Below are 12597 nucleotides of genomic sequence, written 5' to 3' on the forward strand. Positions count from 1 at the left end.
TGTTTTACGGGAGAGCTTTTTTTTTTCTTTTCTGGGTTTTACAAATTTATAGATGTGGAACGCCTCAATTTTAAAAGTTGAAAGTTTTAGTTAGAAAGTTTGAGAATCAAATTGATAGAATTTGTAAATGTGAAAGGTTAAATGTATTAAATTATTTTGAATTAGGATCAAATTGATAGAAATTTGAAGTACTGAGGATTAAATATGTTATTATACTAATTAGAGCATTATCAATCTGACGACATGTGACCTAAATAAGAATAAATTCAAACATTAATGCCTAAGTTAAAAATTTCTAAAATTGAGTGACCAAAACAAGAATAAAAACATAATTAGGTGACCATTTATAAAATTTACCCAAAAATTAAACCCACGGTTTTACAAATTGAAATTTAAACACCGACCTTCATATTTAAACCCAAAACCATACCCAAATATATTACACAAGCCTGAACCTAAATTAAGCCCAATACATCCAAATAATTATCAAAACTCAAATTCAAATATAAACAATAAACACAATAGCAAAAAATTAAACCCACCGATTATATAAATTGGAATTTAAACACGATTTGTTTGTATAATAAGTGAGTAGTATTTGTACTTTGGTTTAATTCTATATAATGTTTTCAGAAAAAAGTTTTATATAAATTTTTTTGATTAAACCAATTTTCAATCCAATCAATCGGTAAAATTCAATTTTATGTAGTTGGTTTTATTCTAAAGTCGGCTTGAAAAATTATAAAGTAGATTTTAATATTTTTTTAATTGAACCGATGGATTGTTTACCTTTATTTATAATCCATCACTAATTTATCTAGTAATAGTCCATCATAATTCATAATAATTTGGTAAATGTACATTTTGTAAACCAATAAGTAAATAAAAGAAAATATGAATGCATTATTATGGTATTGCCTAATTAGCCTAGGTTAAAAGAAGATCATAATTTTGTACTTTATATATTTAGTGAAGATTTTAAAATTAATAAATAATTTATTTTTTTAGTGAATTATAAGAGAGGGACAGAACCTTAACAATAACATCCTAGATTACACCTGAGATAATAAATATGAAGCCAAAATAATAAAAAGGGAATCAGAAAAAGAAAAATGCTGATTGGGCCAATTAGCAATCTTATTTAAAATTAACAGAAGGAAGGCTCGTCAAAAATTCAGCCCAAGTTCCTCCTTACAACATTGAACAATACTGTCATGTCTGATCAAATCTTTGTCCCTGTTCCGCGTCTATGATCCCTGCTTTCTTCCTTGAAATTTCTCACGTATAAAAATTAATTCAAGATTTCTGTTTCCCAGAAGGAACGGTAAGAACTTCTCCTAGTTTTTCTTAAAGTTATTATCATGACCATTATATTTCATGTAAATTGTTTTGGAATCATCAGTTCATTATGTTCTAAAATGGGTATTCATTTCTTGTTCCCCTTAAATCGTTGGTACTTGTTTAGATCGAAATCGTGGAGATTTCGATATTAGCCTTTGCTCATGCAATGAAATTATATAAACAATGATGATTATATTTGACAAAGGCAATTCAGATTAAGTTGGTTATTGGTTTGAGACTTACATGGGAAGCAATGAAAATATAAAATTGCTTTAAGAGATCTAAAGTTCATAAATTTATTTAGGTTGTTAAAGTTTCAATCTAGAATCACTGAAGCAATGAGGGAGGAACTAGTGGATATGGCTGTTAAGTTTCTATTGCATCCAACTGTCGGAAGAAGTCCGGTCAGCCAGAGGCGCTTGTTTCTTGAGAAAAGAGGCCTTTCAAGTGAAGAGATTGATGAAGCCTTTCGTCGTGTTTCTGTGAGCACATTGACCTTTTTGCTAATTCTATGTAATTTCTTCTTTCCGCTTTTAGATTGTGATAAATTTTTTTTTTCTCTATTTTGCAAATTGAAGGATACAAGTTCAAGTTTAACATTTCGACAGGACGTTAACTCAAGTCAAGGTAACAAGTGACATATTTTAAGCCTTTTTTACTAATATTTTGAGTGTCTGTCCTTATTATAAAAGATGGCTTAGCTGTTCTGTTGGCATGTTTCATCCATGAAATAATTATAACTTCTTAACAAAGTTCATTAGTGTCGACAACATACATAGTAATTGTATACCCTGGAGTGCCTGATCAAAAACACATTTTGCTTGATGCCTATCGATTATCAAGAACAGATGTGCAATCAAAGCCTTTACATGGTGTTCAGCTACAAGACACGGCACAATCATCCCAACCTCTGGTGGCATCAATTCTTACAGCATCTCGACCATCCTGGTTTTCCTGGTCATATGCTATTTTTTCTATAGTGCTACTTATTTTTTCTGGTGTTGGGACTTCCATGCTCCTAAAGGTAATCAAAACAAGTTTGCTTTAATAGCTTGTGTAAATAAATTCCCTGAATGTTTATTTTCCGTCCTAGCATGTCAGTGTGGTTCATTTGATGGTCTATCGCCTGTTTAGAATTTCTTGTTGCCCAGGTTGAAGTCTTGGATCTGCAAGGTTGTTTTTGAAGAGGACAATGACAAAGGAAGAAAATCAAAACTATGTTTGTCAAAAGAAGCGATCAAATCTGCAAAGGCAGCCGCAACTGCTTCCGTCAATGCTGCAAAAGCAAGTCTGGAAATATTGCAGTCAAAGAAAGATGGTATGTTTTATGCAAAAGATGCTTTGGTCTTTTTCTTGTTCTTGGCAGTTTCTTTCATCTCGCTCGTCCACTTTTGATATTTTGTTCTACTTTTATGCTATTCATCCTTAAAATGGCACTAATTTTATCCTTTGTTAGAGGGGAGGCACTTAGACGATTTATTGAGACGATTAGGCTCCCATGTAGCGGAACTGAGGTCAATGAGTATAACAGTACAGAGACTGGAGAGTGATAGGAATGCTTCCCACAAAAACCCGGAACAGTACCTTCAGCACACATCACAGTATGGTAGGCCGTATTGTTTTGTTATGCAACATTTTATTCTCTGTTTATATTTCACTTGTTTTCTTTTTGCTTCATCATCATAAACAAGTTGTAAATGTTTTGATTATCATTTTTGCTGTCTTGTATGTTTCTAACTAATTATTAATCTGTTTTTAATTAATAGTCTTTCCATTTTTACTATTTTTTTCAAAGCTGAAGTAATGAAAATGTCTATCAATTACATTAATACATACCAAATCGTTGGAATAATTATAAGTTTAGGTGCAATATACTCTCTTAAGGTATAATCCTTATTTTATAGGTGGAGTCCTGTAACTAATGTATCATATGGCTTCTCATTAGGAGCTTTGTGACTGCTCTTTGGTATTTAAATCCACTGTCCGTAGGATTTGTTACGAGTTCAATAAATAGCATGTCTTTTTCTCGGAAATCCTCTTGTCTAATAACTGAGCTGTCTGAAATCTTATTGATTACTTGTATTTCATCTCAAGGATTTAAGAATGTATTGCAGACCGTTTCAGTAGCTTTTTATTATTGTATTACATTATTGCCGGTTGTTTAACATGGCAGGAATAAAACTAAAGCATGTATTATGCCACTTGAAATTCAATATAATCGAAAGTTTGTAAGTAGCATGAAAAACATCTAAATGTGGAAATTAGAGTGGTGGCAGTTGATTTTCAGTACTCATGGGTACCCATCCTGCATTGATAATTTAGACCAGAAGCATGGATCTTAGAATAGACATCCCTCATCAGATTGAACATCAGAATGTTGGAATTTAGGAAATTGCCTATAATTTTACCACTAATGTTGCCTATTGTTTAAATAACAAATGTTTTGGCTGTGTTTTGTCTTGCACATGTAAAAATGTTTCAAATTTGTCTTGATTTACTTTTTCCTCTTTCAAATAATCAGGACGCAATAGCAATCTGTTGAAGATGTCTGTTGTACAAAGGGGTTACCCTGGTCCAACGGTAAACTAACAAAGCTTATCTTTGATTACTGCTTGAAATCCATAACGTTATCATATTCTACTGTGGCATTACTTGAACATCCCCGTTCTGATGACTCTGTTTCTTCCTTTTCCATTCAGAAATTTAAACCAAGTGGTATATCGAATTTTGATAATTTGGGTACCTTTCAGAGCTCTTCTCTGGACTATGTTGTCTCATTCTATCTATTCCTTCATTTGGGCTTTAATATTTTTTCTTCACTTGTTTGTTTGCTTTGATGATTGGAACTTCTACAGTTAGGCCTTCATCTGCACCTCTGAGACCCCCTGCTGGCCAGTACCCGAAGTCCTATATGGAGGTAATTCTTTTTCCTTTTAGTTCTCTTTGCTAATGCTTAGGTGGTTCATTGGGGCTAACACTCATAACTTTCCTTTTTTTTACCCACATCGTCAAATGTCATCTTAATCGTTTGATGATCAAATTTCCTTTCATTAGTATTACATTGCATAGGTGATTCAATAATTCAATCCAACGTCAAAGACGGATCACTTTTGTGTCCATTCTGAGATTTCATAGACCAGGAAAGGTTGAGTAAATAAGATTGTTATAATGTGGTGAATGGTTTCTTTGCATGAATGGCCTGTGGAATTGACCGATATGTTGTTCCTTTCAGCTTTCTCATGTTTTCCGCAACTAAAATCAGCAAGTTTTGCAGGTCTTGGCTAAGGTACAAAGAGGGGAGAAACCTCCTGGAATAAAGGTTTGTACCAACTTAGCAACTCCCCCACAAATGTGATCTGTAGGTTTGATTTCAATGCTATTTTTCTTGCTTCGGGTTTCAGGATACTGATGACTCACCACCGAATCCTAATCAACCATTACCAAATCCTCATATAACTCCAAGACTTCAGGTAATCCATTCTGAACAAAAATAGGCATATTATCTTGCTTACTGCTCTTTACACATAATATGCGTGAGGAATCAAAACAACCGCAGGTGAACCTGGATTGAATTCTTACTTAATATGTAATGCATAACCACTGATTCAATCTTGGTTTTTTAGCTATAATTAGTCTTTTCCTTTAGTTTTCCCACTTTCAGTTTGATTTTTTGTGTCTTGAACAGCCTTGGGAGATTGCTCAACCGCAAAACAGCTTTGGTTACTCTCGGGACAGAGGGTTTTCTCAGCCAAACAGAGAGAATGCACTGCCATGGTGGAAACGTAATAATACCAACATAAGAGGAGTAGAAGCTGGAAATGGCTCGTATGGTCTGAGGACCGACAAATAGCTGCTTTTCAGCAGTCTTAAGGTATCTCCCCTGCTGCAAAGAGTTGGGGGTCTAGTCCCCAATCATTGATCAACTTCCGGATGAGAAATTAGGAATCCATGATTCTGAAGATATGCATAAAGGGAACCGTATACTTGTTATGCTTCTATACTTGCTGGTGGAATGGTCACCTTTGGGTTGAAGTCTTGGGAACAAAATCTGTAAAAATGGTTTCTAAAAAGTTATACAAGGGAGATTATGTTTGTATGTTGTGTGTATGCAATTTCCATATATTTTTTTACATAAAGAAATTAAAAAACATATGCAAATCCGTGAAAAATCATTATTTGATAATAGGTACTGTATATATTTTGGGAATTCAAAGTGTAGGCAATGCATGCTAGCTTATGTTATTCTCTCAGCAATTTCAGCACATCCATTTCTTTTAAACTTGACACTTCAGGTGTTCATGTGTTTCTTCTTATGATTATATAAATAATTTGATAAGTTAAAATTTTGAACTAAAGTTAAAATTTTTAACTTTTCTCTCAAAAGTATTTTTGACAGCTTAATTACATTTTCACTCCTCTAACACATATGGTACTTTCCTTCCATGGTTAATTGTTTAAAAATATTTAAAATTTATTTTTATATATTAAAATATTAACAACAAATTATAATAAATTATTTTTATATTCTTATTAAATGATTATTTGTTACTTTATAACACCATGTTTAAAATAACCATTTTATTTCTTAAAACACTTTTGACAATACCATGCATTTAAACCAAAATTTTCAAAAGTTTTGCAAAATCATGTTTTTCAAAATACTTTTTAAAAACAATGCTAAACTAGCCCTAAATATATTTACAAGAGTAAACTATCAAAATCGTCACTTTTTTTTTTCCTCTCAGGTTACATTTTTAATCAGTTATGTTTGAAATGTTAAACTGATATGGCATGTGAAATAATTATTTCAAATGAAAATTTTAGGTTAAATTATACAATTGGTCCTTATATTTTTTTTGTTTTGAACAATTTAATTTTTTCCTTTTACGTTGAAAGTGATGGAGAAGGGATGAAAATAAAGGGAGAAGTAGAAGAGAATGAAAAAAAAAAAGGAAAGTTAAAAGAATAGAAAAGAAAAAAAATAAATTACTTAAAACAAAAAAATACGGGGGACTAATTGTACAATTTACCCTAAAATTTTTATTTAAAATAATGATTTAATGTGCTGAGCCAGCTTACTGCTACACAGTTAATGACAATTAACATGACTAAAATGTTATAATAGGCTAACATAAGTGACTAAAACGTAACATTTCAAACATAAATAACTAAAATGTAACATGTGGAAAATAAAAATGACTATTTTAGCAGTTTACCCTTAAAAATATTGAGCCGGTCCGGGTTGCATTACCGCTAACCGGGGATTCATTTGCTAAACCGAGGCCCACTTCCGATAAATATAAATAATATTGAAATTAAAAAAAAAGAAAAAGAAAAGAAACTTTCAGTTTCAGCCTTCAGCGGCATGGAACAGTGTGCCTAACACTCTTCAATCTCGATTTCTTTTTTTTTTCTTTTTTTTTCTTTTCATATTAATCGAAGGCTAAAAGATATTGTTAGATGACATGACAGACGATAGGTTTTCTCAGCTGCCAAACAACAGATTTTCACAGGTACAAAGATTTCGAAACGAAACCTTTGTTTTTCTGTTTTATTTTCTTTTGGAAGTTATGGGTTTTCTCTTGTAAGGATTTTGCCTGTATCATCTTCCTTAGTAAGATTGAAAATCACTGGATAATCTGCTTTATATTAAAAGCCGGCAATCGAATATTTATTTTGTAGTTCTCAAATTTTGGGTTCTTAATTGTTGCATGAGTTCTCAACCTTTTTTTTCCTTCCTCTTTTGGTTGATGGTGATTTTTACCGTATTCCTTTTAAATTTAGCTTTTATCTTTCAAAAAATAAATTTTAAAAAGATAAGGTTTCCGTTTTCATAATGGATGGTTTAATTTTCTTTGATGGAACTAACAACGAAAGGATCAACTTTTCGTTCTTTAGCTAGTTGCTTTTTGCTTTTCATTTCTTTTATATGTTTTGCTTTGTAATGTATTATAAAAGTAAAACAAATGGTACAAAGCTGCATTTACTGATTTTTTTTTTACAACTCAGACACTACTAGCAGAAGCAAATAACTGAACTCAGATTTTTTATTTTTGTTTCTACAACCCAAGGCGTGTTGCAAAACAATCAATTTAGTGAAGTAGTTGATGATTTATCTTATTCCTTGATGTTCTGTAACATGGATGTGGTGTTTTTCAATCCAGTTTACAAAGGTCTTCACAGCAGCACGGTAAAGAATCTTATTTGAGGATTGGTGTTTGAATTTCTAATGTTGTCACTTGTTTTAAGACAGGAAAGGAGATAATGGTGGTGTAGATTTAAGATCTGATCGGTATATGAAACCAATAAATTGTGTTTTTCTTTCTTGATATGGAAAATCAATAATGGTGGTTTAGATCGTCTTTCTTATTAAATTGTGTTCAGCAAACTACTGGTTCTATTTAGAACTCTGAATAGTGAAGAAAATGATGTGTATAATTGGGTATGAAGAAGTTAAATCTTATTGTTTTTTATTCTCTCAGATGCACCAGTTTGTTGATGGACGAGAAACTTTGAAATCAATAGTTGTCCAAGATTCAAGCTCTCAAAAGATTTATAGCCGTTTAAACGTAGGTGAGAAGAAGGTAAAACTCTACAAAGTCCACTGCATTAGCTTTTGATGAATGCTGCTTGTATTATGTGACGGCCACACACTTGAGTTTTAAAAATATAATTTGGCAAGGAATAATAATAATGATAGAAAAATGCTTATAACTGGCAGAAACTTCTGAATACTATTAATAAAGTTCTATGAAAGTTCAGAGACATTTGTTTTGTTACAATGTTGTTTGCATTATCCGCCTTTCTTCTGGAAGGTATCAAGAACTTAATGAACTTTAATTGCTTGAGTCAATTGGAACAAAAGAAACGTTAAACATTATTTTATCACTGAGATTTCTGCTGTTTGAATTCTGAAATGCATTGTAGGATGACTTCCCTTTTAGAGAAAAAGCTTGCTAAGCTTACTTCATCAATAGTGTTAGCAGTCTAATCAATTATTTGTACTTTCACAATTAGGATGGGAACTAGAGTATAACAAATTTAGAATTACCAGAATGAATTGTTCTTTATCTCGAAATGTAATTAAAACATAAAAGGGTGATTAATTTGTTGACTTTGGTATATAGGAGAGAATCTGTGGTATACCTCAAACAGAATGTCAAAGGTATAGTTTCTATGAACTTGCTTAAATCTGGTTTCAAAGTTACCTTCTTAATTCTGAAAATTTTTTTGTTAATCAACAATATTGAATTAAGAATTTCCTGCCTTGATTTCAGCTTGAGGATTGTCATTGAGGAAAGAGTTGGACTGGCATCTTGTAATGAACTGGATTTTGTGAGTAGCTACAGAGGACATGGATCACCTTGTCCGATTCCAGATCAGGCAACCACCACATGCAAGCTCTTCAATGTTCATGCTGTCACTCAATCTTCCCCTTCTACTATACTCTCTTTCACTGAGAAAGCATCTCAAACTTCTCATGTTTCACGTGTAATTGATTCAGACCAACAGTCATCCAATGAACCGGAAGCTTCTAGGGTGCTTCAGAATGTTCATATAGTAATCACACTTTAATTATACAATTTTACTGTCTTTCCTTTATACCCCCCTATAATAATTACACTTTAATTATACAATTTTACTGTCTTTCTTTTATACCCCCCTGTAAAGGTTTTCTAGAACAACTGCCCCCCTCCCCCCCCCCCAAAAAAAAAAAAGGAATATAGTTAACAAGGTTTTCAATATCTTTAAGGTTACCTAAAAATATCCATTTCATTTTTTTCTCAGTCAACACGACTAATGGAGGATTTTCTTGAACTAGCTAAGGAAAACACAAAAAAGGATCTGGAAACCTGTGGTGTTCTTGGTGCTTTTCTTGTAAGACTTACGACTTCTTTCTTTAACATTCACAGTGTGTTGTTTTGTTGATATTTATAGCATCATTGGCTCAGGAGTATGTTGGCATAATTGGTCCTTTTCTTGTAATGCCCACGCTCTACAAATGCTTCTTTATTTTATTGTAGCCTCGTGTTTATAGAATAAATTTGTCCATACCAATTTCATGAAAAATAATTGCAGTTGGTAGAAGCATGACATTTTAAACGGTTTTATGAAGATTTTGTTAGGTGGGAATGTCATTTTGGTTGTTTTATTTGCCTGCTGTTATGCTAGCGCAGAGTTTGGGGAATTAGATACTACATTGCTCCAACTCTTCATTTTCTTGAAATACCTGTCTGATACATATTCAGACACGGGTGTAGGGATGTAACAGTCCAAATACATGAAAAAATTTAGAAAAAATTGAACATTCTTGTGTTAGACATATCTGTATCCAACACTCACACTTGAGTCTGAGTAACATAGATTAGATATAGCCTTGTATTCTTTCCTTTTTAGAACTTAAGCTCAGTCTATAACCAACATAAGCCCAGTCTTGAAAGTTTTTGATCGATGAGGCTTACCAAGGATTTCCTTCAACAGTATCATTTAGGTGAAGTGATTCCTACATCTGAGCTAATGTCTGCTAATGTTTTAAACATTATAGCTGGTCTTTATTTAGTCTTATTATGCTTGTGTTTATTTATATTTGAGTAAGCTAGTCTACCAATCTTTTTGGCTAAAAACTTATCTTCTGTTAAAATTAGCATGCCATTATTAACATTGCAAATTCTACCTCTTTGACCTTCATGAAACAGGAAAAGGGAACTTTCTATGTAACCACTCTGATAATACCTAAACAGGAATCAACTTCAAATTCTGTAAGTGTGAAGGGATTTTTACACCTTGATTCACTTTATTATTTTACTTTGTCTTGCACTTGGTGCTTTCTTCTGTTAACTTGTCAATAATGAACAATAGTGTCAAGCTATTAATGAGGAGGAAATTTTTGCCATACAAAATGAACGGTCCCTTTTTCCAGTGGGATGGATACATGTAGGTTCATTCCTTTCTTTCATTAGTTTCTTTAATATTTCTGTTTCTTTGGTCTTTAGGTTTTACAAGAAATAGGTAAAATCATCAAATGCAAATACGAGTAGACGACTATGCCCTCAAACTGACCTCAGTACTATGTTTCTTGTTTACTTTCAGACACACCCTTCTCAGAGTTGTTTCATGTCATCAATAGATCTCCATACTCAATACTCGTATCAGGTAATGAAGTTAATCACCTATGCACCCAATATTACTCAAAGATTGGGTATTTAGATCATCCTAGACTCCAATCTATTTATTCCTCTGTGGGTTAACAGTCTTATATAACATATTTTAACCTATGTATCGTATTCTGATATTTCTTAAATCTTTTAGGAAACAAAAATAATAATTTCTTAATGGACATTTGTAAAATGCAGTTGTGATGATAGTTGTTTCACTCATCAGCTATTAAGATTATTGCCACTGTATGACATTTCTCAAATTATTTTCAGGTAATGGTGCCTGAGGCTTTTGCCATCGTTGTGGCTCCTACTGATAATTCAAGGTCTGCCCCTCGTACATAATGATTCAATTGTTGGCAACTTGGATAATGTCACGGATAAACTGATAATGCCTTCATCTGCATATCTAGGTTTACCTTTCATCCACTTTCTTTATTTTGGTCTTCCATCACGCTGGTTAACTATGATGCTTGGCCTCTAACATACATGACTTCCCTCTAGCCTCTTTAATGTATCAATATAACTTCCTACCATAGCCTGATAATCTGTTCACTGCCTTTATACGTCGGAGTTATGTGCCGTCAATATAAAGATGATTTGTACCCCATCTTTTGTTACAAAAATAGGTTTTGGGCTGACATTAATCTATTGAAAATTCACTTCTCTTTGCATTCTATAAAATGTAAAATATGAATCTAGGTAGTATAAGCCAACTCTGAAGAATGTTGATTTTGCTTCTACTTAGTTCATCTCTATTGCATTATTGCAGCGCAGCTGCAGCCTTACTGTGTAGCCGTCAAGCTACACTTTCAAACAAATAAATCCTATATGTTTTAGATGGCAAAATATTAAGTTTTAGAATCACATGCTTGGTGGGATTGCCTCAATAGACAAGCATAATAGTAACATCTTTGCATGAAAAACTAGAGTACTCTCATTATTCAAGTGAAAAGGCATAAAGTTTTCTGTGAACAAATTAATACAAAAATATCATCATAAAGTTTTCTGAATGTGTTTAATCATGATCAAGTTAATAGTATTGAGTTATTTGATTTTTTTTCCCAGGAGTTATGGAATATTCCGAGTATCTGAACCCAATGGAATGAGTCTCCTGAAAGAATGCCAAGAGAAAGGATCTCAATTTCATTCTCACGAAGAAACAGTAGATGGGAGCCCCATATATGAACGCTGCACTCATGTCTACAAAAATTCAAATCTAAGGTTTGAAATCTTTGACCTGCGCTGAGATACAAAAATGTACATAATAAAATGGGTGCAACCTGCATGCCACACTACAGGATCTAGCTTATTAGAAACGCTGCTTAACAAGTGTGCATTTTACTGTCTTTGTAGTTGTAATAATGATGAGAATGATCGTATCATGTGTTTTAATAAATTGCATTTCATTTATCATGTATGCATTTCAGTTTGTTTAGAAATCGTTATTTTACACTAATATCATAGTCTTCCAGATGCTGTAATGGGATTTGGAGGACTACAACTTCTCCCTCGACCTCCAAATAATTCACCTGTAAGAGATAAGAATTATATATATCATATCTCTTATAACCTTATATCATTTTACAATCAGCATTATCAATAATGGTAGAGAACTTGTATTTCTGATTCTGATTTGGTGAACTTCACCTTAATAAAACATTTATCTTTTAATTTTCACATATACATCTTTCTTCTTCTTTTGTCTTTTTTACGTATTATCTATATCTTTATAATCCATATGTATTTTAAAGGAACAACTTTTAGTACTTTTAGTTAGAGATATCAAACTTAAGTATTGTGATAAAGCGTATGAATTGTTAAAAGAGAAACAGATTGAACCTTCTTGGAGAGACGGTTTTAGCTATTTTCATGTTTATCATACATTAGCTATCGGTTTTGTATTATTTTGCTCTTCTTGCTGAATAAAAAAAAAAAAAGCTTGGCTCGGCCCTTGGGCAAGGAAAACCTAGTTCATCTTTCTTGGTTTTGCCCATTGCATGCATGAAATAGGGAATCCGTGCTATCTTAAGACTTGAGAGAGTTCCTGAATCCTGACAACGCCACTTTTTTTAATTTGGTCCCCAACTATAGTATTATA

The 12597-nt window shown here is 32.6% G+C and overlaps 2 protein-coding genes across 9 annotated transcripts; both read left to right on the forward strand.

Moving 5' to 3' along the window:
• The first annotated feature begins 1095 nt into the window (after nt 1-1095).
• Nucleotides 1096-5548, forward strand: LOC108474834 (peroxisomal membrane protein PEX14-like). 2 transcript variants are annotated; one of them, XM_053025535.1, is made up of 12 exons: nt 1096-1324; nt 1667-1823; nt 1920-1968; nt 2190-2365; nt 2476-2659; nt 2798-2947; nt 3863-3921; nt 4041-4080; nt 4197-4258; nt 4616-4660; nt 4743-4811; nt 5027-5548. In XM_053025535.1, the coding sequence occupies exons 2-12, from the start codon at nt 1680-1682 to the stop codon at nt 5189-5191; spliced, it is 1143 nt and encodes a 380-aa protein (XP_052881495.1). In that variant the 5' UTR covers nt 1096-1324; nt 1667-1679; the 3' UTR covers nt 5192-5548. The 2 variants fall into 2 exon arrangements, with proteins under 2 accessions (XP_052881495.1, XP_017632348.1); XM_017776859.2 differs by having other exon boundaries at nt 1101-1324; nt 1646-1823.
• Nucleotides 5549-6658: 1110 nt separating this feature from the next.
• Nucleotides 6659-12468, forward strand: LOC108476446 (AMSH-like ubiquitin thioesterase 2). Of its 7 annotated transcripts, none has more exons than XM_017778677.2 (12): nt 6659-6854; nt 7413-7531; nt 7824-7925; nt 8469-8506; nt 8619-8901; nt 9130-9219; nt 10038-10100; nt 10201-10275; nt 10432-10494; nt 10770-10822; nt 11565-11720; nt 11972-12468. In XM_017778677.2, exons 2-12 carry the CDS (start codon nt 7469-7471, stop codon nt 12021-12023), a joined length of 1038 nt encoding a protein of 345 aa, XP_017634166.1. In that variant the 5' UTR covers nt 6659-6854; nt 7413-7468; the 3' UTR covers nt 12024-12468. The 7 variants fall into 7 exon arrangements, 6 of the variants coding, with proteins under 6 accessions (XP_017634166.1, XP_052881497.1, XP_052881499.1 ...); XM_053025537.1 differs by having other exon boundaries at nt 7506-7531; XR_001870107.2 differs by lacking the exon at nt 11972-12468 and having other exon boundaries at nt 10770-10909; nt 11565-11700.
• The last annotated feature ends 129 nt before the right edge of the window (nt 12469-12597 follow it).

This window comes from Gossypium arboreum, chromosome 3 (genome assembly GCF_025698485.1).
Source record: "Gossypium arboreum isolate Shixiya-1 chromosome 3, ASM2569848v2, whole genome shotgun sequence".
NCBI classification, from domain to species: Eukaryota; Viridiplantae; Streptophyta; class Magnoliopsida; order Malvales; family Malvaceae; genus Gossypium; species Gossypium arboreum.

What these genes read in the sequence shown, in the direction of transcription:
- LOC108474834 (XM_053025535.1), top strand. Translation starts at nt 1,680, where the DNA reads ATGAGGGAGGAACTAGTGGATATGGCTGTTAAGTTTCTATTGCATCCA. An exon ending in ATTGCAGTCAAAGAAAGATG is followed by an intron (nt 2,660 to 2,797) that starts GTATGTTTTATG and finishes ATCCTTTGTTAG; the next exon opens with AGGGGAGGCACTTAGACGAT. An exon ending in ATCGAATTTTGATAATTTGG is followed by an intron (nt 4,081 to 4,196) that starts GTACCTTTCAGA and finishes GAACTTCTACAG; the next exon opens with TTAGGCCTTCATCTGCACCT.
- LOC108476446 (XM_017778677.2), top strand. Translation starts at nt 7,469, where the DNA reads ATGTTCTGTAACATGGATGTGGTGTTTTTCAATCCAGTTTACAAAGGT. An exon ending in GTGTTCTTGGTGCTTTTCTT is followed by an intron (nt 9,220 to 10,037) that starts GTAAGACTTACG and finishes TTCATGAAACAG; the next exon opens with GAAAAGGGAACTTTCTATGT. An exon ending in GCTCCTACTGATAATTCAAG is followed by an intron (nt 10,823 to 11,564) that starts GTCTGCCCCTCG and finishes TTTTTTTCCCAG; the next exon opens with GAGTTATGGAATATTCCGAG.